At 67.9% G+C, this 23,433-nt stretch overlaps 2 protein-coding genes across 4 annotated transcripts; both read left to right on the top strand.

The window, feature by feature from the left end:
* LRRC4B (leucine rich repeat containing 4B) lies at positions 1-13,009 on the top strand. Of its 2 annotated transcripts, none has more exons than XM_087773100.1 (2): positions 1-157; positions 9,081-13,009. In XM_087773100.1, exon 2 carries the CDS (start codon positions 9,121-9,123, stop codon positions 11,086-11,088), a length of 1,968 nt encoding a protein of 655 aa, XP_087629226.1. In that variant the 5' UTR covers positions 1-157; positions 9,081-9,120; the 3' UTR covers positions 11,089-13,009. The 2 variants fall into 2 exon arrangements, with proteins under 2 accessions (XP_087629226.1, XP_087629227.1); XM_087773101.1 differs by lacking the exon at positions 1-157 and adding an exon at positions 6,237-6,260.
* Positions 13,010-15,104: 2,095 nt separating this feature from the next.
* Positions 15,105-23,308, top strand: ASPDH (aspartate dehydrogenase domain containing). Of its 2 annotated transcripts, XM_087773102.1 has the most exons (8): positions 15,105-15,123; positions 15,516-15,579; positions 16,659-16,800; positions 18,020-18,104; positions 19,243-19,392; positions 21,412-21,644; positions 21,754-21,905; positions 23,197-23,308. In XM_087773102.1, exons 2-8 carry the CDS (start codon positions 15,519-15,521, stop codon positions 23,232-23,234), a joined length of 861 nt encoding a protein of 286 aa, XP_087629228.1. In that variant the 5' UTR covers positions 15,105-15,123; positions 15,516-15,518; the 3' UTR covers positions 23,235-23,308. The 2 variants fall into 2 exon arrangements, with proteins under 2 accessions (XP_087629228.1, XP_087629229.1); XM_087773103.1 differs by lacking the exon at positions 19,243-19,392.
* Positions 23,309-23,433: the final 125 nt, after the last annotated feature.

Genomic DNA, 23,433 nt, shown 5'->3' with positions numbered 1-23,433 from the left:
GGAGCCGAACCGGGCCCGAAGCGGAGCCGAACCGGACCCGAAGCGGAGCCGAACGAAGCCGAGCGGAGCCGAGCGGAGCCGAACGGGGCGGGGGCGCGGGGCCCCGGCGGCCGCTGGAGCGCGGCGGGCGCGGAGCGCGATGCTGCGGCCCGGCCCGGTGAGTGCGGGACCCTCCCAGTACGGACCAGTAACCCCAGTATAGACCCGCCCCGCGTCCCTCCCGGCATGGACCCGACCCCCCCGCTCCATCCCTCCCAGTATAGACCAGTCCCCCCCCCCCCCCAGTATAGACCCCTCCTCCCCCCTGCATCCCCCCCCAGTATAGACCAGTCCCCCCCGCGGTATAGACCCGTCCCCCCCCGCATCCCTCCCAGTATAGACCAGTTCCCCCCCCGCATCCCTCCCGGCATCCCAGTATAGACCAGTCCCCACCCTACGGCTCCCCCAGTATAGACCAGTCATCCCCTCTGCATCCCCCCGGTACAGACCAGTCCCTCCGTTCGTCCCTCCCAGTATAGACCAGCGTCCTCCCTGCATCCCTTCCAGTATAGAGCCGTCCCCCCCGCATCCCCCCCAGTACAGAGCCATCACCTCTGCATCCCTTCCAGTATAGACCAGTCCCCCCAGTATAGACCAGTCCCCACTCTCTGTCCCCCCAGTATAGGCCAGTAGCCCCCTGCATCCCCCAGTATAGGCCCGTTGCCCCCTCCCCCCCCCCAGTATAGGCCAGTCCCCCCAGTACAGACCAGCCCCTCTCTGATTCTCCCCAGTATAGCCCAGTCCCCCCCCCATATAGACCAGTTCCCCCAGTACAGACCAGTCCCCCTGCGCCATCCCCCCAGCGTAGCTCAGTCCCCCCAGTATAGCCCAGTCTAGCCCAGTCCCCCCCTCCCGAGGTGCCCCCCCCCCCGGGGACCCCCATGGGGGGGGGGGGAGGGGGGGGGGGGGGCGGGGGTCCCCGGGGGGGGGGGGATGCGCATCACCATGGTGACGGTTGCCGCGGCGACGGGAGCCCGTGGAGACGGGGGGGGGGGGGCGACGCGGCGGGGGGATGCGGCGAGGCCTGACCCCCCCCCCCCCCCGAGCTGCTATAGGGGCTATAGGGGGCTATAGGGACCCCCCGGCCCTCTAGGAGCCCCCCCACCCCATAGGGGATATAGGGGAGCCCCCGGCATCTCCCCCAGCCCTATAGGGGCTATAGGGACTGATGCCCCCCCATCCTGTAGCGGCCCCCCCAGCTCCATAGGGCCTATAGGGGCTCTCTGCCCCCCCCCCCCCCAGCCTCCCTTAGCCTATAGGGTCCCCCCCAGCCCCCCCGGGATCCCTCCGGCCATATAGAGTCTATAGGAGCACTCCCGTGCCCCCCCGCGGCCCCATAGGGGCTATAGGGGCTCTCTGCCCCCCCCGGCTCTATAGGCTGCCCCCCAGCCCCCTCACCCCATAGGGCCTATAGGGTCCCTCCCAGCCCCTCCCCCCGCGATCTCTCCGGCCATATAGAGTCTATAGGAGCACTCCCGTGCCCCCCAGCCCCATAGGGGCTATAGGCCTCCCCCGGCTCTGCCGGGATCCCCCCCCCCCCGGGCTGCAAAGGAGCTATAGGTGCTGCCAGGGTTCCCACCACCCCTCAGGGGCTATAAGGGACCCCCCCAGCCTCTCTTACCCCATAGGTGCTATAGGCCCCCCTCCCAGCCCCCCCCCAGCCTTATAGGGGCACCCCCAGCCCTGCTAGGACCCCCATAGGAGCTATAGGCCCCCCCATAGAGGCTATAAGGGACCCCCCCAGCCTCTCTCACCCCATAGGTGTTATAGGGGCCCCTCTCCAGCCCTATAGGGTCTGTCAATAGGGGCTATAGGGAACTCACTCCTGGCCCTATAGGGTGCCCCCGACCCCATAGGGGCTATAGGGCTTCATCCCATAGGGGCTATAGGGGTTCCCAGGCCCTATAGGGACTATTGAGGCCCTGCCTTGGTTCTGCATGGCCCTATAGGGACTATGGGCCCTATAGGAACTATTGGGGGGCACCCTGCGCCCCCAGCCCCTTCCCGGCCCCCTAAAGGCTATAGGGACCCCTCCAGCCCTCTCAGGGTCCCCTGTAGCCCCACTGGGGCTATAGGGCCCCCCCCCCCCCTCCCGGCTCCATAGGGTTCTATAGGGGTCCCCCCCCAGCCCTCCCCACCCCATAGGAGCTATAGGGTCCCTCCGGCCTTATTGCCCCCCCCAGCCTGATAAGGCCTCCACTCATGGCCCTATAGGAGCTATAGCTATAGGCCCCCCTCAACCCTATCGCCCCCCCCAAGCCTTATATAGGATCCCCCCAGCCTATAGGGCTCCCCCGGCTCTATAGGGGCTATAGTCCCCCCCAGCCTATAGGGCTCCCCCAGCTCTATAGGGTCTATAGGGCCCCCCAGCTTATAGGGCTCCCCCGGCTCTATAGGATCTATGGCCCCCCAGCCTATAGGGCTCCCCCAGCTCTATAGGGTCTATAGGGCCCCCCAGCCTATAGGGCTCCCCCGGCTCTATAGGATCTATGGCCCCCCCAGCCTATAGGGCTCCCCAGCTCTATAGGGTCTATAGGGCCCCCCAGCCTATAGGGCTCCCCCAGCTCTATAGGGTCTATAGGGCCCCCCAGCCTATAGGGCTCCCCCAGCTCTATAGGGTCTATAGGGCCCCCCAGCCTATAGGGCTCCCCCGGCTCTATAGGGTCTATAGGGTCCCCCAGTCTCCTTCCAGGGGAGTCAAACTGGTCCCAGTTGGGGGGGGGGGGTGTGCGTGTGCACGTGTGTGTGCGAGCCAGGGTGCACACGTGGGCTGCACGTGTGTGTGTGCGTGCGCACGGGGGGGTGTGCACGTGTGTGCGTGTGCATGTGTGTGCGTGTGCACGTGTGTGCGTGTGCACGAGGGGGTGCGTGTGCACATGTGTGCGTGTGCACGAGGGGTGTGTGTGCACGTGTGTGCGTGTGCACGAGGGGGTGCGTGTGCACATGTGTGCGTGTGCACGAGGGGTGTGTGTGTGCATGTGTGCGTGTGCACGAGGGGTGTGTGTGCACGTGTGTGCGTGTGCATGTGTGTGCGTGTGCACGTGTGTGCGTGTGCACGAGGGGGTGCGTGTGCACATGTGTGCATGTGCACGAGGGGTGTGTGTGTGCATGTGTGCGTGTGCACGAGGGGTGTGTGTGCACGTGTGTGCGTGTGCATGTGTGTGCATGTGTGTGTGCGTGTGCATGGGGGGTGTGCACGTGTGTGCGCGCACGAGGGGTGTGTGCGCGTGTGTGCGCGCGCGCATGTGCACGAGGGGGTGCGTGCGCACGTGTGTGTGCGCGTGTGTGTGTGCACGAGGGGATGCGTGTGCACGTGTGTGTGCGCGTGCACGTGTGTGTGCACGCATGTGTGTGCGCACGAGGGAGGGTGTGTGCACGTGTGTGTGCGCACGAGGGGGTGCGTGTGCATGTGTGTGTGCGTGCGTGTGTGTGTGCACGAGGGGGTGCGTGTGCACGTGTGTGTGCGTGTGCGCATGTGCACGAGGGGGTGCGTGTGCACGTGTGTGTGCGTGTGCACGAGGGGGGTGTGCGCACAAGGGGGGGGTGTGCACACCCGCGCTCATGCACGGGGCCCACGTGCGCGGTGGCCCTCGGGGTGGCCCTGGGGACACGCGGGTGGGGCCCTTCGCTGTCCTCGTGCCCCTTGCACGGCCTCGCACACTCCCCGGGCACCCACAGCCCACCTTGCACGCTCCCTGTGCACGCCCTGCTGGTGCAACCAGCCGTGCAAGGCTTTGCACGCCTCTTGTGCACAAGCTGCCTGTGCAAGCAGCCTTGCACGCTCCCCATGCACACCATCCTGGTGCAACCACCCTTGCACGGCCTTGCACGCTCCCCATGCACAAGCTACTGGTGCAAGCAGCCTTGCACGCTCCCCATGCATGCTGTCCTGGTGCAACCACCCTTGCATGGCCTTGCACACCTCCAGTGCACAAGCTACTGGTGCAAGCAGCCTTGCATGCTCCCCGTGCATGCCCTGCTGGTGCAAGCACCCTTGCACGGCCTTGCATGGCCTTGCACGCTCCCCGTGCACGCTCTGCTGGTGCAAGCACCCTTGCAGGACCTTGCATGGCCTTGCACGCTCCTCGTGCACGCCCTGCTGGTGCAAGCAGCCTTGCACGCTCCCCATGCACACCCTGCTGGTGCAAGCACCCTTGCAGGACCTTGCATGGCCTTGCACGCTCCTCGTGCACGCCCTGCTGGTGCAAGCAGCCTTGCACGCTCCCCATGCACACCCTGCTGGTGCAAGCACCCTTGCAGGACCTTGCATGGCCTTGCACGCTCCCCATGCACACCCTGCTGGTGCAAGCACCCTTGCAGGACCTTGCATGGCCTTGCACGCTCCCCATGCACACCCTGCTGGTGCAAGCAGCCTTGCACGCTCTCCGTGCACGCCCTGCTGGTGCAAGCACCCTTGCAGGACCTTGCATGGCCTTGCACGCTCCTCGTGCACGCCCTGCTGGTGCACGCAGCCTTGCACGCTCCCCGTGCACACCCTGCTGGTGCAAACACCCTTGCACAGCCTTGCATGGCCTTGCACGCTCCCCGGTGCACACTGTCCTGGTGCAACCACCCTTGCATGGCCTTGCACACCTCCAGTGCACAAGCTACTGGTGCAAGCAGCCTTGCACGCTCCCCGTGCACGCCCTGCTGGTGCAAGCACCCTTGCAGGACCTTGCATGGCCTTGCACGCTCCTTGTGCACGCCCTGCTGGTGCAAGCAGCCTTGCACGCTCCCCATGCACGCCCTGCTGGTGCAACCACCCTTGCACGGCCTTGCACGCCTGCAGGGGGGCCCCCTGCAGTGTTGGGGGGCCCCGTGCAATGTGGGGGGGCCCTGTGCAGTCTGGGGGGGCTCTGTGCAATGTGGGGGGGGGGGGGGGCCCGTGCAATGTGGGGGTCCCCCCTGCGGTCTCGGGGTCCCCCCGCGGTGTCGGGGGGCCGGGGCGGGCGGCGGCGGCGCGGGGGCGGCGGGGGCTGCACCGCCGTGTGCTGGGAAAGGGGGGGGCGAGTTGGGGTGCGAGGGGGGTGCAAGGAGGGGGTGCAAGGAGGGGGTGCAATAAGGGGGTGCAAGGAGGGGGTGCAAGGAGGGGGTGCAATGAGGGGGTGCAATAAGGGCTGCAAGAAGAGGGGGTGCAAGAAGAGGGGGTGCAAGGAGGGGGTGCAATAAGGGGGTGCAAGAAGAGGGGGTGCAATAAGGGGGTGCAATAAGGGGGTGCAAGGAGGGGGTGCAAGAAGAGGGGGTGCAATAATGGGGTGCAAGGAGGGGGTGCAAGGCAGGTGCAATAATGGGGTGCAAGGAGGGGGTGCAAGAAGAGGGGGTGCAATAAGGGGGTGCAAGGACGGGGTGCAAGGATGGGGTGCAATAAGGGGGTGCAAGAAGAAGGGCTGCAAGAAGAGGGGGTGCAAGGAGGGGGTGCAAGGAGGGGGTGCAATAAGGGGGTGCAAGGATGGGGTGCAATAAGGGGGTGCAAGGAGGGGGTGCAAGAAAGCGTGCAGCAAGTTGGGGTGCAGGAAGAGGGGTGCAAGGAGGGGGAGTGGAATAAGGGGGTGCAAGGGGGGTGCAAGGACGGGGTGCGGGAAGAGGGGGTGCACGGAGGGGAGGGGGAAATGGGGTGCAGGGGGTGCGAGGAGGGAGGGTGCAAAAAGGGGTGCAAGGAGGGGGTGAAAGAGCGATGCAAGTTGGGGTGCAAGGCGGGGTGCAATAAGGGGGTGCAATGAGGGGGTGCAAGGAGGGGTGCAAGGAGGGGGTGCAAGGAGGGGGTGCAGCACGTTGGGGTGCGGGGGAGCAAGGGGGGAGGGGGAAATGGGGTGCGGGAAAGGGCTGCAAAGATGGGGTGGGGGGAGGGGGTGGAAGAAGAGGGGAGCGATGCGGCAGGGGTGCAGGCAGGGGTGCAGGCAGGGGGTGGGGGTGCAGGCAGGGGTGCAGGCAGGGGGTGGGGGGGTGCAGGCAGGGGTGCAGGCAGCGGCTGGCAGGCGCGCGGCGGCGGGCGGAGGCGAGCGGGGTGGGGGATGGGAAGGGGGGAGGGGGCTGCAGCCGGGCGGGGGGGGGGGGGGCAGGAAGGGGAAAGGGGGGTCCAGGAAGGGGGGGGGCAGGAAGGAGCGGGGGGAGGGGGAGGAGGAGGAGGAGGAGGAGGAGGAGGAGGAGGAGGAGGAGGAGGAGGAGGAGGAGGAGGAGGAGGAGGAGGAAGGCTGCGCGGCCGAGCAGGCCGGGGGTGCGGGGTAGGCCGGGGCGGGCGCGGGGGGCACCCATGGGTGGTGGCGTGGGGGGGGGTGTGTGTGTGCGCGTGCACACGCGTGTGCGTGCACGGGGGGGGAGGGGGCGCACACGCGTGTGCGCGCACCTGCGGCGGGATGGGGCCGCGCGTGCACGGGGGTGGGGGGCGCACGCGCGTGTGCGGGCAGGGACGGGGGTGCGTGCGCGTGGGGGGTGGGGGAGGGGGGTGCACACGCGTGTGCCTGCACGTGGGGGGGCGCGGGGATGCGGTTGCACAGGTGCGTGCACGTGGGGGTGTGCAGGGACGGGGGTGCACACGCGTGTGCGTGCAGGGATGGGGTGCACACGCGTGTGTGTGCACGTGGGGGGGGTGCAGGGATGGGGTGCACACGCGTGTGCATGCAAGTGTGTGCAGGGATGGGGGTGCACATGCGTGTGCGTGCAGGTGTGCGTGCTGGGATAGTGTGCACACGCGTGTGTGTGCAAGGATGGGGTGCACACGTGTGTGCATGCACGTGGAGGTGTGCTGAGATAGGGTGCACACGCGTGTGCATGCAAGTGTGTGCAGGGATGGAATTGCACACGTGTGCATGCACGTGGGGGTGTGCAGGGTTAGTTGCACACGCGTGTGCATGCAAGTGTGTGCAGGGATGGGGTTGCACACGCGTGTGCATGCACTGGGAGTGGTGCACACCTGCTGCAGGGATGGTGTTGTGCATGTGTGTGCGTGCACATGGGGGCGTGCAGGGACGGGGGTGCACACGCGTGTGTGCACAGGGCTGTGTGCAGGGACAGGGTTGCACATGCGTGTGCACGCACAGGGCTGCGTGCAGGGACGGGGTTGCACGCGTGTGTGCACCTGCTGCTAGGATGGGGTTGTGCACACGTGTGTGTGTGCACAGGGGCGTGCACAGGGATGGGGTTGCACACGCGTGTTCACGTGCACACGGGCGCCGGCAGCCACGGCGTTGCGCACACGTGTGTGCACGTGTGGGGGTGCGCTGCGATGGCGCTGCGCATGCGTGTGTGCTTGCACATGGATGCGTGTGTGCGTGTGTCCGGATGGGATGCACACGAGCGTGCGGGAGCCTGGGTGTGCAAGGATGGGTGTGCAAGCAGGCATGTGCGTCGTTGTACGGTCACGTGTGTGCAAGCGCCCGAATGCAGGCCTGAGCGCGCCCAGGGATGTGTGTCAGGATGCGAGCGCGAGTGTGCAAGGAGATGTTTGCAGGGATGTGCACGCACACGCGTGTGCAAGGCCGCTCCCGGGGGAGTCGGGGGGGGCACGAGGAGGGGGCGGTGGTTGCAGCCGCGCACGGTGCAGCACGCGGCTCACGGGTGCTTGCACCAGGCATGGATGCGTGGTCCAAGTGTGCACGTTGCACCGATGTGGTTGCGCACGCTGCATCGCGGCACCCATGCCAACGCCTTGTGCATTGCACGGCCCGGTGCATTGCATCGCACGCGCACGGCGCGTCGCTTGCAGTGACCTTGCACGCACAGCGTGCGTTGCGCGACCCGTGCAAACTGCATTGCATCAACAGTGCACACGCAGCGTGCATTGCACGCCCCGTGCACGGTGCATATTGCACCGAGGTGGCGGTGCATGGTCCACATCGCGTGGAGCTGCCCTTGCACGCTGCGTCGCATTGACCATGCACACGTGCAACACGTTGCACGGCCCATGCATGATGCACTATGCCCCGGGCTACCTGTGCACGGTGCAACGCATTGCTGGTGCGCATGCGCAATGCATTTTTTTGCCCATGCACGGTGCATGCTGCACCAAACTGTCCCTGCACGGTGCATGGCGTAGCCCGTGCACATGCAGGATGCACTGCGTTGCCCCGCACGCTGCACATTGCACCGAGCTGCCCGTGCCCGGTGCACCACATTGCCCATGCACGTGCACGAGGCATTTTTTGCACGGAGCGTTGCATTGCTGGCGCACGTGCACGATGCGTTGCATTGCCCATGCACGGTGAATATTTGCCCCGAGCTGCCCTTGCACGCTGCATTGCATTGACCATGCACTTGCGCAGTGCATTTTTTTGTGCTCGTGCACGGTGCGTGCAGCACCAAACTGCCCCTGCACGGTGCGTTGCCTTGATTGCACACGTGCACGATGCATTTTATTGCCCGTGCGTGGTGCATATTGCACTGAGCTGCCCGTTCCTGGTGCACCACATTGACTGTGCATGTGCACAGTGCATTTTTTTTTTTGCCCGTGCATGGTGCACGCTGCACCAAACTGCCCCCGCCTCTTGCACCGCGTTGACCGTGCACATGCACGATGCGTTGCCCCTGCATGGTGCAAATTGCACCGAGCTGCCCCTGCACGGTGCATTGCACTGACCATGCACATGCACGATGCATTGCTTTGCCCATGCACGGCATTGAGCATGCGCATGCACGATGCATTCCGTTGCCTGCGCATGGCGCAAATTGCACCGAGCAGCCCCTGCACGGTGCACGGCATTGACCACGCGCATGCACGATGCCTTGCGTTGCCTGCGCACGGTGCAGGTTGCACCGAGCTGCCCCTGCACGCTGTGTTGCATTGACCGTGTGCATGCACGATGCCTTGCGTTGCCTGTGCACAGCACTGACCACGCGCATGCACGATGCATTGCGTTGCCTGCGCACGGTGCAGGTTGCACCGAGCCGCCCCTGCAGGCCGCAGGGCATCGCCCACGCGCCCGCGTGACGCGTCGCGTTGCCCCTGCATGGCGCAGGTTGCCCCGAGCCGCCCGCGCCCGCTGCACCAGCACCCTCCCGCCGCCCCCCCTGCACCCTCCTAACCCCCCTCTCCCCTCTCCTTGCAGCACCACCCGGGGCCCTGAAGCCGGACGATGCCCCTTGGCCATGGCGGCACCGGCGCCCGTTAGGATGCCGCTGCCGCTGCCGCCGCCGGCGTTGCTGCTGCTGCTGCTGCTGCTGTTGGCCCCGGCGGCGCCGGCGGCGGCTCCGACCTCCTGCCCGGCGGCTTGTTCCTGCAGCAACCAAGCGAGTCGGGTGATCTGCACCCGCCGGGAGCTGCTGGAGGTCCCGGCCAGCATCTCCGTCAACACCCGTTACCTGAACCTGCAGGAGAACCACATCCAGGTGATCCGCACCGACACCTTCAAACACCTCCGGCACCTGGAGATCCTCCAGCTGAGCCGCAACCTGGTGCGCAAGGTGGAGGTGGGCGCCTTCAACGGCCTCCCCAACCTCAACACCTTGGAGCTCTTCGACAACCGCCTGACCACCGTCCCCACCCAAGCCTTCGAGTACCTCTCCAAGCTGCGCGAGCTCTGGTTGCGCAACAACCCCATCGAGAGCATCCCCTCCTACGCCTTCAACCGCGTCCCCTCCCTCCGGCGCCTGGACCTGGGCGAGCTCAAGCGCCTGGAGTACATCTCGGAGGCCGCCTTCGAAGGCTTGGTCAACCTTCGTTACTTGAACTTGGGGATGTGCAACCTGAAGGAGATCCCCAATTTGACGGCTTTGGTACGGTTGGAAGAACTGGAGCTTTCGGGGAATCGGTTGGGGCGCGTCCGACCCGGTTCCTTCCAGGGTTTGGGCAGCTTGAGGAAGCTGTGGTTGATGCACGCCCGGGTGGCGGCGGTGGAACGGAACGCCTTCGATGACCTCAAAGCTTTGGAAGAGCTGAATTTGGCCCATAACGAGCTGGCCTCGCTGCCCCACGACCTCTTCGCCCCCTTGCACCGCCTGGAGCGGGTCCACCTCCACCACAACCCTTGGCGCTGCGACTGCGACGTCCTTTGGTTGAGTTGGTGGTTGAGGGAGACGGTGCCCAGCAACACCAGTTGTTGCGCCCGTTGCCACGCGCCGCCGGCGTTACGCGGGCGTTACCTGGGCGAGCTGGAACCCGGGCACTTCACCTGCTACGCCCCCGTCATCGTCGAACCCCCCGCCGACCTCAACGTCACCGAAGGGATGGCGGCCGAACTCAAGTGCCGAACGGGCACCGCCATGACTTCGGTCAACTGGTTGACGCCCAACGGGACGTTGATGACGCACGGTTCTTACCGGGTGAGGATCTCCGTCCTCCACGACGGCACGCTCAACTTCACCAACGTCACCGTGCAGGACACGGGGCAGTACACCTGCATGGTCACCAACGCCGCCGGGAACACCACCGCCTCCGCCACGCTCAACGTCTCGGCCGCCGATGCCGCCGCCGCCGCCGCCGCCGCCGCCGCCGCTACCGGTTACACCTACTTCACCACCGTCACGGTGGAAACCACCGACGCCGGCGGCGAGGAACCGGCTCCGCAAACCGCCCCGGCGCCCACCGCCGGTTGGGAAGCCGCCGGCGGTTCGACGGCGGCGCCGGCTACCCGCGCTACCGGTAAACCCTTCACCGTCCCCATCACGGCGGTGGCGGCGGGGGCGGGCGGGGGGTTGCAGGATTTGGATGACGTCTTGAAGACCACCAAGATCATCATCGGTTGCTTCGTGGCCATCACCTTCATGGCGGCCGTCATGTTGGTGGCCTTCTACAAGCTCCGCAAGCAACACCAACGCCACAAGCACCGCGGCGGCCCGGCGCGCGCCGTCGAGATCGTCAACGTGGAGGACGAGCTGGCGGGCGGCACCGGCGGTGGAAGCGGCGGCGGCGGCGGCGGCGGCGGCGGCGGGGACAACCGCTTGGCGCTGCCGGCGTTGGAGCGCGATCACCTCGACCGTTACGCCGCCTTCGCCGCCCATTACGGCAACAGCGGCGCGGCGCTGGGCTGCGGCAAGAACCCGCTGCTCAACTCGGTGCACGAACCCCTGCTCTTCAAGAGCCCCTCCAAGGAGAACGTGCAGGAGACCCAGATCTGACCCCTCCCCCCACCCCCGCCTGGGGGGGACCCTCCCCTCCCCCACCCCCCCCAGCCCCCCAACGCAGCCGCCGTCGCCCCACTGCGGCGGCGACGGGGGTGGGGGGGAGGGGAGGGTTTTTTGGGGGGGGTGGGGGGCTTTTGCAGCGAGGGACTCGTGTGCCGCGCGGCGGCGTGCGACGAGGGATGCCGGGCGCCACGGGCTTGTGCACCGAAGGACTCGTGCGGCGCACGGCGGCGTGCGCCGCACGGCGTTTTGCAGCGGAGCGCGGCGTTGCGCGGCCAAGCGCGGCGGGGCGCAGCGCACGCCGTCGTGCAAGGAAGGACTGGCGCGGCGCACGGCGGCGTGCAATGCACGGCGTTTTGCAGCCAAGCGCGGCGGGGCGCAGCGCACGCCGTCGTGCAAGGAAGGACTGGCGCGGCGCACGGCGTTGCACGACGCACGGCGTCGCGCGGTGCACGGCGTTTTGCAGCCGAGCGCGGCGTTTTGCAGCCAAGCGCGGCGGGGTGCAACGCACGCCATCGTGCGATGAAGGATTTGTGCAACACACGCGGTCGTGCAACGCACGGCGTTTTGCAGCAGAGCACGGCGTTTTGCAGCCAAGCGCGGCGGGGTGCAATGCACGCCGTCGTGCAAAGAAGGACTTGTGCAACACATGGCATCGTGCAATGCACGGCATTTTGCAGCCAAGCGCGGCGGGGTGCAATGCACGCCGTCGTGCAAGGAAGGACTCGCGCGACGCGCGGTGTCGTGCAGTGAGGGACTTGCGCGACGCGCGGCATCGTGCAATGCACGGTGCTTTGCAGCGAAGGACTCGTGCGGTGCACGGCGTCGTGCGATGCACGGGGTCGTGCGATGACGGACTGGTGCCACGCACTTTGCAGCAGAGCACAGCGGCGTGCGACGCACGGTGTTGTGCAATGAAGGACTTGTGCCGTGCACGGGGTCGTGCGACGCACGGTGGTTTGCAGGGAGGGGGTTCGCGCGATGCACGGTGGTGTGCAATGAAGGACTCGTGCGATGCACGGTGGTGTGCGATGCACGGCGGTGTGCGATGCACGGCGTTTTGCAGCCAAGCGCGGCGGGGTGCAATGCACGCCGTCGTGCAATGAAGGACTCGTGCGACGCACGGTGTTGTGCAATGAAGGACTTGTGCGACGCGCGGCATCATGCGATGCACGGTGCTTTGCAGCGAAGGACTTGTGCAATGCACGGCGTCGTGCAAAGCGCAGCGTTGTGCAACGAGGGACTTGTGCGACGCACGGCCTTTTGCAGAGAAGGACTTGTGCGATGCACGGGGTCGTGCGATGCACGGTGTTTTGCAACAGAGGACTTGTGCAATGCACGGCCTCGTGCAATGAAGGGCTTGTGCAATGCACGGGGTCGCGCAGTGCACGGGGTCGTGCAACGCGGGTGTTGTGCCACGCACAGTGTTTTGCAGCGGAGGAGCGGTGCAATGCACAGCATCGTGCAATGCAGGGGCTCGTGCAACGAGGGGCTTGTGCGAGGCACGGTGTTTTGCAATGAAGGACTCGTGCGATGCACGGCCTTGTGCGATGCACGGCCTTCTGCAAGGGCCGACTCGTGCGCTGCACGGCCTCGTGCAGTCGTGCATTTGCGCGCTGCACGGCCTTCCGCTGTGGAGTCCTCGTGCGATGCACGGGGCTTGTGCAACGGCGGCCTCGTGCAACGCACAACTTCACGCAATACAATCCCCCGCGCGAAGCGCGGCCCCGTGCAGCACGCATCCTCGTGCAACGCCCGGCCTCGTGCGACGGCGGCCTCGTGCGACACGGGGCCTCGTGCGACGGCAGCTTCGTGCCATGGCGGCTTCGTGCGACGGCGGCCTCGTGCGACACGGGGCCTCGTGCGACGGCAGCTTCGTGCCATGGCGGCTTCGTGCGATGGCGGCCTCGTGCAACGCCCGGCCTCGTGCGACGGCGGCCTCGTGCGACACGGGGCCTCGTGCGACGGCAGCTTCGTGCCATGGCGGCTTCGTGCGACGGCGGCCTCATGCGACACGGGGCCTCGTGCGACGGCTGCGCACCCCCCCCTCCCCCTCCCGCTCCGGACCCCCACGAGGAGAGGACGTGCGAGAGACACAGACGCGACGGCCCTCGTGCGCCGCGGGGCCTCGTGCAACACGCGGCCTCGTGCGCCCTCCGCCCCCCGCCCCCTCCCCCCCCCCCCCCGCGCTCTCGCTTGCTTGCGGCCCCCCCCCGCCGCCCCTCCCCCCCCGGCCCCTCCCCCTCTCCCGGGGCGGGGAGGGGGGGCGGGGGGGCCGGGGGGGGAGGGGCGGCCCCGGGGGCGTTTCTGGGCCCGCGGGGGGATTTTTTAATTCGCCGCGGCCGACACTTTCCTATTTTAATAAAATCCATCACGGTGTTTCCAGCCGGCGCCTCTCTGCCGCGGGGCTCGGCGGGTGCAGGCGTGCGCTTGGCGTGCGCTTGGCGTGCGCTTGGCGTGTGCTCGGCGTGCGCGCGGCGCGCGCCTGGCGGGTGCAGGCGGGTGCAGGCGCGCGCTCGGCGTGCGCTTGGTGCGTGCTTGGCGTGCGCCTGGCGGGTGCTCGGCGCGCGCTTGGCGTGCGCTTGGCGTGTGCTCGGTGCGCGCTTGGCGTGCGCGCGGCGTGCGCTTGGCGTGCGCGCGGCATGGGCTTGGCGTGGGTTTGGCGCGTGCAGGTGTGTGTGGCGGGGTGCAGGCGTGTGCTTGGCGTGTGCTTGGCGTGTGCGTGGCGTGTGCGTGGCGTGGGTTTGGCGTGTGCCTGGCGTGTGCTCAGCGTGTGCCTGGCGCAGGCTTGGTGTGTGCCTGGCGTGTGCCTGGCGTGTGCACGGCGTGGGCTTGGCTTGGCGTGTGCTTGGCATGTGCTTGGCATGGCTTTGGTGTGGGCTTGGCGTGTGCGTGGCGTGTGGGTGGCGTGTGCCCGGTGGGGGGCTTGGTGTGTGCATGGCGTGTGCTTGGCATGGCTTTGGTGTGCGTGGCGTGGGCTTGGCGCGTGTTTGGTGTGTCCTTGGCATGTGCTTGGCGTGTGCTTGGCATGGGTTTGGCGTGGGCTTGGCGCGTGGGACGTGGGCTTGGCGTGTGCGTGGCGTGTGCTTGGCGTGGGCTTGGTGTGGGCTTGGCGTGTGCGTGGGGCGTATGTGGCGTGTCCTTAGCATGTGCTTGGCGTGGGCTTGGCGTGGGCTTGGCGTGCGCTTGGCGTGGGCTTGGCGTGGGCTTGGCGTGTACCTGCCGCGCCATTGGCGTGGGCTTGGCGTGTCCTTAGCGTGCGATTGAGTTGGGCTTGGCGCGGCCTTGGCGTGTGCGTGGCGCGGGGGGGGCGTGTCGCTGGCGTGTCGCTGGCGTGTCGCTGGCGTGTCGCTGGCGTGCGCGTGGCGGGGCCTTGGCGTGGCCGGGGGGTGGGGGTGGGGCTGCGTGGGCGGGGCTGGGGGGGGCGGGCAGCACACGCCAAGGCCACGTCACGGCCGGGGGGGACCCGGGGAGGGGGGAGGGGGGAGTCCCACCGTTGCCATGGCAACCGGGGGTGCTGGGGGGGGTGTCCCCGGACGCCTGGGTCCCCTTGGTTGTGATGTTGGGGGGGGGGAGGGGATGCTGGTCGCCATGGCAACGGGCCGGTTGCCACGGTAACACTGCGCTTGGGGGGGGAGGGGCACTGCGGCGGTCGCCATGGCAACACTGCACAAGGAAAAAGGGGGGGGGGAGGGGGAAACCGCCCCGCCCCCCGGGTGGCGGGGGAACGGGGCTGCAGGACGGTCGCCATGGCAACGGGGGGGTGGAGGGGGGGGGGCGGGCTGCGGAGCTGTCACTATGGCAACGGCGCCGGGTGATGGGACCCAGCCCCTCCCCCCCCCCCCCCAAAAGGGATCCGGGCGTCTGAGCCCCCCCTCCCCCCCCAAAAGGGACCCGGGCGCCCGCCCTCCCCTCCCCCCCCCGGGCCGAACCCAGTCGCCCGGGTTGAGCATTAACCAGCCCCGGGGGGGGGGGGAGGGGAGGGGGGTGGGGGTGGGGCAAAGGCCGAACCGCCGGGACTCGGGGCAGGTGGGGGCTGGGGAGGGGCAGGGGGGGCAATTAGGGACCGGGGAGGGGGTAACTGGGGGGGGCAATGGGGGGGGCAGTTGAGGGGCTGGAGGGGTGGGTGGGGGGGGGCAGTTATGGGGCTCGGGGGGGGCAGTTAGGGGGCAGGGGGGTGTGAGGGGGCAGTTAGGGGGCGGGGGGGCAGTTATGGGGCTCAGGGGGGCAGTTGGGGGTCGGGGGGCAGTTATGGGGCAGGGGGGCAATTATGGGGCTGGGGGGGCCGTTATGGGGCTATGGGGGGCAATTATGGGGCTGGGGGGGGCCGTTATGGGGCAGGGGGGCAGTTATGGGGCAGGGGGGCAGTTGGGGGTCAGCCCCCGTGACCTCTGACCCTTGACCCCCGCCCCCTCCCCCAGGCCATGGCGCAGGCGGAGGCCCCGCGGTGTCGCCGCGTGGGGATCCTGGGCTACGGCCAGTTGGGTACTGGGGGGACTGGGAGGGACTGGGAAGGGGGAGCTGGGGGGGTTATTGAGGGGCTGGGGGGGGTTGGGGGCAATTGGGGGGTAAATGGGGCAATTAAGGGGGTAATTGGGGGTAATTGGGGGGCTGGGGGGCAATTGAGGGGGTGAGGGGGGGCTGGGGGGCAATTGGGGAGTAATTGGGGGTAACTGGGGGCTGTGGGGCAATTGAGGGGGTGGGGGGGCTGTGGGGGCAATTGGGGGGTAATTGGGGGCCCAAGGGGCAATTAGGGGCTAATTGGGGGGTAACTGGGGGCTCTGAGGGCAGTTGGGGGGGGGGAGTGGGAAGTGGGGGGGCAATTGGGGGGAATTTGGGGGGAATTAGGGGTTCATGGGGTAATTGGGGTCGATGGGGGCAATTGGGGGGTAGTTGGGGCAATTGGGAGGCTATGGGGGCAATTGGGGGTAATTGGGGCAATTGGGGGCGATGGGGCAATTGGGGGGCAACTGGGGGGCAATTGGGGGGTAGTTGGGGTAATTGGGGGGCAATTGGGTCAAGTGGGGGGTAACTGGGGCAATTGGGGCAAATGGGGGGTAACTGGGGGGCAAGGGGAGGGGCTATGGGGCAACTGGGAGGACACTGGGGGGTGACTGGGAGCAAATGGGGGGGATTGGAGGTGATGAGTCAGTGCCCCCCCCCCCGGGGCAGTTCCTGGGGACGGGGGGGTGACAGGGGGTGACGGGGGTCAGGGGGTGACAGGGAGGTGACAGGGGGGTGACAGGGGTGACAGGGGGTGACGGGGGGTCAGGGGGTGACAGGGGGTGACAGGGGTGACAGGGGGTGATGGGGGGGTCAGGGGGGTGACGGGGGGTGATGGGGGGGTGACAGGGGGGTGATAGGGGGGTGACAGGGGGTGACAGCCCCGTCCCCCCAGGGCAGTTCCTGGGGACGGGGGGTGACGGGGGTGACAGGGGGTGACAGGGGGGTGACAGGGGGGTGCCAGGGGGTGACAGCCCCGTCCCCCCAGGGCAGTTCCTGGGGACGGGGGGTGACGGGGGTGACAGGGGGGTGACAGGGGGTGACAGCCCCGTCCCCCCCAGGGCAGTTCCTGGCGGGGCAGCTGCTGGCGCGGGGCCCCCCCCTGGGCCTGGCCCTGGCCTTCGTCTGGGCGCGGGACGGGGGGCGGCTGGGGGCGCTGCCCCCCACCCTGCGCCTGCCCGACCTCCGCCTGCTCCCCCAGCGGTGGGTGCCCCCCACCCCCACCCCCGGGACCCCCCCCTTGTCACCCCCGGGACCCCCGTGTCACCTTCACCATCGCCCGCCACCCCTGGGACCCCCGTGTCACCCCCGGGACCCCCCTGTCACCATCACCCGCCACCCCATGTCGCCCTGTCACCCCCACGTCACCCCCAGGACCCCCATGTCACCCTGGGACCCCAATGTCACCCTCAGGATCCCCTGTCACCCCCACGTCACCCCCAGGACCCCCATGTCACCATCGCCCGCCACCCCATGTCGCCCTGTCACCCCCACGTCACCCCCAGGACCCCCCTGTCACCCTCAGCATCACCCGCCACCCTGATGTCACCCCAGGGACCCCAATGTCACCCTCAGGATGCCCTGCCACCCTCACGTCACCCCCAGGACTGCCTGGCACTCCCATGTCACCCCATGCCCCCCATGTCACCCTGGGACCCCACTGTCACCTCCATGTCACCTCCAGGACCCCAATGTCACCCCAGGACCCCCAGTGTCACCCTGGGACCCCAATGTCACCCTCAGGATCCCCTGTCACCCTCATGTCACCCCCAAGACTGCCTGGCACTCCCATGTCACCCCCAGGATCCCCCTGTCACCCCTGGGACCCCAATGTCACCCGGAGACCCCAATGTCACCCCCAGGATCCCCTGTCACCCCCATGTCACCTCCAGGACCCCCCTGTCACCCTCAGCATCACCCACCACCCCCATGTCACCCCAGGACCCCAGTGTCACCCCCAGGTTCCCCATGTCACCCTGGGACCCCACAGTCACCCTCAAACCAACCCACCACCCCAATGTCACCCCGGGACCCCAATGTCACCCCCCAGGATCCCCTGCCACCCCAGGACCCCCATGTCACCCCCATGTCACCCCCATGTCACCCCCATTCCCCCTCTTCCATGCCACCCTGCCACCCCCGTCACCTCCCCAGACCCCCGTGTCCCCAGCGTCCCCCACATCCCCGTGCCACCCCGTGTCCCCAGGGTCCCCCCATGTCCCGGTGCCACCCCGTGTCCCCAGGGTCCCCCATGCCCCAGTGCCACCCTGTGTCCCCAGGGTCCCCCCACGTCCCCGTGCCACCCCTTGTCCCCAGGGTCCCCCAGGTCCCTGTGCCACCCTGTACCCAAGGGTCCCCCACGCTCCAGTGCCACCCCATGTCCCTGGGGTCCCCCCATGTCCCCGTGCCACCATGTCCCCAGGGAGGTGGACCTGGTGGTGGAGGTGGCACATCCCTGCGTGGCGCGGGAGCACGGCGAGGACATCCTGGCCCATGCTGACTTCATGGTGGGGACACGGGGCACGGGCTGGGGACAGCGGGGACAGGGCGCCAGGGGGACGTGGGGAGGTTGGGGACAGTGGTGATGGGGACATGGGGACAGTGGGGAGGTTGGGGACAGTGATGATGGCGTGGTGGGGATGTGGGGACACTGGGGATGGGGTGGTGGGGACATGGGGACACGGGGAGGCTGGGGACAGCGGGGATGGTGGCAGTGGGGATGTGGGGACATGGGGAGGTTGGGGACAGAGGGGTGGGGTGGTGGGGACATGAGGACACTGGGGATATTGGGGACACCGGGGATATTGGGGACAATGGGGATGGGGTAGTGGGGACATGGGGACACGGGGACACGGGGAGGTTGGGGACAGAGGGGATGGCATCTTGGGGACAACGGGGACAGCAGGGAGGCTGGGGACAGCAGGGGACAGGATGGTGGGGACATTGGTGATGACAAAGAGGTTGGGGACAGTGGGGATGGGGTGATGGGGACATGGGGAGGTTGGGGACAGTGGGGACAGTGGCAGTGGGGACGTGGGGACATGGGGAGGTTGGGGACACTGGGGATATTGGGGACAGTGGGGACGGGGTGGTGGGGACAGCAGGGGACTTGGGGAGGTTGGGGACAGAGCGGATGGCATCTTGGGGACAATGGGGACAGCAGGGACAGCAGGGGACAGGATGGCAGGGACACTGGGGACAACGGGGATTTGGGGACAGTGGGGAGGTTGGGTCCCCCCGCTCCAGTGCCACCCTGTGTCCCCAAGGTCCCCCCATGTCCTGGTGCCACCCCCTGTCCCCAAGGTCCTCTATGTCCCAGTGCCACCCCATGTCCCCAGGGTCCCCCATGTCCCCGTGCCACCCCATGTCCCCAGGGTCCTCCATGCCCCAGTGCCACTCCGTGTCCCCAGGGTCCCCCATGTCCTGGTGCCACCCCCTGTCCCCAAGGTCCTCTATGCCCCATGGCCACCCCATGTCCCCAGGGTCCTCCATGTCCCCGTGCCACCCCATGTCCCCAGGGTCCCTCATGTCCCAGTTGGGGACAGGACAGTGGGGACAAGAGGGAGGTTGGGGACAGCAGGGTGGGGACATCGGGGACGGTGGGGCGCCCCTGGGGGACGTGGTGGCCTGAGCCGCTGTCCCCAGCTGGGGTCCCCCACGGCGCTGGCCGACCCCGAGACGGAGCGGCGGCTGCGGGGGGCGGCGGCGCGGGGGGGCCACACGCTCTACGTCCCCCGCGGCGCCCTGTGGGGCTGCGAGGACATCCGGCGCATGGACGAGGCTGGCACGCTGGCCGTGAGCCACCCGCGGGGACAGCGGGGACGGGGGGGGACAGCGGGGATGGGGCGGGATGCTGGGGGGGTTGGGGACACCAAGGGGGTTGGGGACACTGAGGAGGTGGGACATCATGGGGTTGGGGAAACCAGGGGTTGGGGACACCAGGGGTTGGGGACACCAAGGAGTGGGACGCTGGGGACACCATGGGGCTTGGGATGCCATGGGGTTGGGGACACCAAGAAGGGGGACACCAAGAAGTGGGACACTTTGGGGTTGGGGACACCAAGGGGGTTGGGGACACTGAAGAGGGACATCATGGGGTTGGGGACACCAGGGGTTGGGGACACCAAGGAGTGGGACGCTGGGGACACCATGGGGCTTGGGATGCCATGGGGTTGGGGACACCAAGAAGGGGGACACCAAGAAGTGGCACACTTTGGGGTTGGGGACACCAAGGGGCTTGGGGACACTGAGGAGGTGGGACATCATGGGGTTGGGGACACTGTGGGGCAGGGGACACCATGGGGGGTGTCTTGGGATGCCATGGGGTTGGGGACACCAAGGAGTGGGATGCTGTGGGGTAGGGGACGCCAGAGGGTTGGGGACACTGAAGAGGGACGTCATGGGGTTGGGGACACCAGGGGTTGGGGACACCAAGGAGTGGGACGCTGGGGACATCATGGGGCTTGGGATGCCATGGGGTTGGGGACACCAAGGGGCTTGGGGACACTGAGGAGGTGGGACATCATGGGGTTGGGGACACTGTGGGGCAGGGGACACCATGGGGGGTGTCTTGGGATGCCATGGGGTTGGGGACACCAAGGAGTGGGATGCTGTGGGGTAGGGGACGCCAGAGGGTTGGGGACACTGAAGAGGGACGTCATGGGGTTGGGGACACCAGGGGTTGGGGACACCAAGGAGTGGGACGCTGGGGACACCATGGGGCTTGGGATGCCATGGGGTTGGGGACACCAAGGGGCTTGGGGACACTGAGGAGGTGGGACGTCATGGGGTTGGGGACACCAGGGGTTGGGGAAACCAAGGAGTGGGACACTGGGGACACCATGGGGCTTGGGATGCCATGGGGTTGGGGACACCAAGAAGGGGGACACCAAGAAGTGGGACACTGTGGGGTTGGGGACACCAAGGGGGTTGGGGACACTGAGGAGGTGGGACATCATGGGGTTGGGGACACCAGGGGTTGGGGACACCAAGGAGTGGGATGCTGGGGACACCATGGGGCTTGGGATGCCATGGGGTTGGGGACACCATGGGGCTTGGGATGCCATGGGGCTGGGGACACTGAGGAGGAGGGGACACCAAGGTGTGGGACACTGTGGCATCGGGGACATTGTCTGGACTGGGGACCACATCTGGGCTTGGGGACAACGTCCAAGGTTGGGGACCACATCTGGGCTTGGGGACAGTGTCCAAGGTTGGGGGCCACATCCAGATTTGGGGACAGTGTCCAAGACTGGGGACCACATCTGGGCTTGGGGACAGTGTCCAAAGTTGGGGGCCACATCCAGATTTGGGGACAGCGTCTAAGGTTGGGGACCACATCTGGGCTTGGGGACCACATCTGGGCTTGGGGACAGTGTCCAAGGTTGGGGGCCACATCCAGATTTGGGGACAGCGTCTAAGGTTGGGGACCACATCTGGGCTTGGGGACCACATCTGGGCTTGGGGACAGTGTCCAAGGTTGGGGACCACATCTGGGCTTGGGGACCACATCGGGGCTTGGGGACAACGTCCAAGGTTGGGGACCACATCTGGGCTTGGGGACAGTGTCCAAAGTTGGGGGCCACATCCAGATTTGGGGACAGTGTCCAAGACTGGGGACCACATCTGGGCTTGGGGACAGCGTCCAAGGTTGGGGACCACATCTGGGCTTGGGGACAGTGTCCAAAGTTGGGGGCCACATCCAGATCTGGGGACAGCGTCCAAGACTGGGGACCACGCTGGGGTCTGGGGCCAGTGCTCGGCCTTGGGGACCGCGCCCAGGCGCGGGGCCAGCGTGTCCCGTCCCCCCCCCAGGGGCTGAAGGTGACGATGACGAAGGCCCCGCAGAGCTTCCGCCTGGAGGGGCGGCTGCGGGAGCGGCTGGCGGCGGCGGCGGCGGCGGGGGGACGGGCGGTGCTCTACGAGGGTCCCCTGCGTCCCCTCTGTCCCCTCGCCCCCAACAACGTCAACACCATGGCGGCCGCCGCCGTGGCCGCCCCGCGCCTGGGCTTCGACGGCGTCCGCGCCTGCTTGGTGGCCGACCCCAGGTGGGTGACGGTGGCCGCCACCCCCCGGTGTCCCCCGCCAGGGCGCGGTGACGGGGCGCAGGGCCGCGTCGCTTTGTCCCCCGGGGTCACAACCCCCTCCGTCTCGCAGCGTCCCCGACTGCCACATCGTGGAGGTGGAGGTGACGGGCGTGGGGGACGAGGGACGGGCGCTGCGCGTCACCAGCACCCGCCGCAACCCGGCGGCGCCGGGGGCCGTCACCGGCGATGCCACCCGCGACGCCTTCTGGAGCAGCCTGCGGGGTGGGTGCCCACCCCGGCCCCTGTCCCCTCCGTGTCCCCTCCTGTCCCCTCCCTCCACGTCCCCTGTCCCCCCCCCCCCCCATCTCTCTCTATGTCCTGCGTCCCCCCGTGTCCCCCTGTCCCTCCGTGTCCCCTGTCCCCCCGCATGTCCCCATGTCCCCCCGTATCTCTCTCCATGTCCCCTGTCCCCTATGTCCCCTCCTGTCCCCCGTGTCCCCCCGTATCTCTCTCCATGTCCCCTGTCCCCTATGTCCCCTCCTGTCCCCCGTGTCCCCCCATCTCTCTCCATGTCCCCTGTCCCCGTGTCCCTACATGTCCCCTCATCTCTCTCCATGTCCCCTGTCCCTCCGTGTCACCACTGTCCCCCCAGATCCCCCCATGTCCCCAGTGTCCCCCCATCTCTCTCCATGTCCCCTGTCCCCGTGTCCCCACATGTCCCCATCCCCGCAGATCTCCCATGTCCCCACATCTTTCTCCATGTCCCCTGTCCCCCCATGTCCCCACTGTCCCCCCGATCCCCTCACGTCCCCAAGGCCCCCCCATGTGTCCCCAGTGTCCCCCCATGTCCCCTCATCTCTCCATGTTGCCACTGTCCCCCCAGATCCCACCACGTCCCCAGTGCCCCCCATGTCCCCCTGTCCCCGTGTCCCTGCATGTCCCTGTCCCCCCAGATCCCCCCATGTCCCCTCATCTTTCTCCATGTCCCCAATGTCCCCCCATGTCCCCAATGCCCCCCAGATCCCCCCGTGTCCCCCATGGCCCCCCATCTCTCTCCATGTCCCCTGTCCCCTATGTCCCCTCCTGTCCCCCAGATCTCTTCATGTCCCCTGTCCCCGCATGTCCCCACTGTCCCCCTGTGTGTCCCCAATGCCCCCCCATGTCCCCTCATCTCTCTCCATGTCCCCTGTGTCCCCCCAGATCCCCCCATGTCCCCTGTCCCCCCATCTCCCTCCATGCCCCCGTGCCCCCACCTCCCCCGTGTCCCCCCATGTCCCCCATGTCCCATAGCCCCCCCATGTCCCCAATGTCCCCCCACGTGTCCCCACTGTCCCCCCATCTCTCTCCATGCCCCCCGTGTCCCCATGTCCCCTGTCCCCCCCCCCAGATCCCCCCATGTCCCCAGTGCCCCCCATCTCTCTCCATGTCCCCTATGTCCCCATGTCCCCAGTGCCCCCCGGATCCCATGTCCCCCCATGTCCCCATGTCCCCCCATCTCCCTCCATGGTCCCCCCCCGTCCCCCTGTCCCCCCCCGAGCCCCCCGCTCACCCCATCTCTCCCCCCTCCCCCCAGCCTGCCGCGGACACGGCGGATGCGTCCAGCTCTGCTGAGGCCGCGGGACCGGGGCCACCCCGGGGCCACCCCGGGGCCACCGCGGGTGACATTAAAGGCGGCCACACCGGCACCATGGCGGCTGCGCCTCATCATGGCGGCGGGCGGGCGCGGGGCATGATGGGAGGAAGGTCGGGAGCGCGGCGCAAGGCACGCCGGGAAACGGGGTCGGCGGCCGTTACCTGTCTAGGGGGCCGC

This window comes from Nipponia nippon, unplaced genomic scaffold (genome assembly GCF_047370975.1).
Source record: "Nipponia nippon isolate SJK-2023a ecotype South Korea unplaced genomic scaffold, ASM4737097v1 scaffold_38, whole genome shotgun sequence".
Taxonomy (NCBI): Eukaryota; Metazoa; Chordata; class Aves; order Pelecaniformes; family Threskiornithidae; genus Nipponia; species Nipponia nippon.
This window is presented reverse-complemented; position numbering and strand designations above follow the sequence as displayed.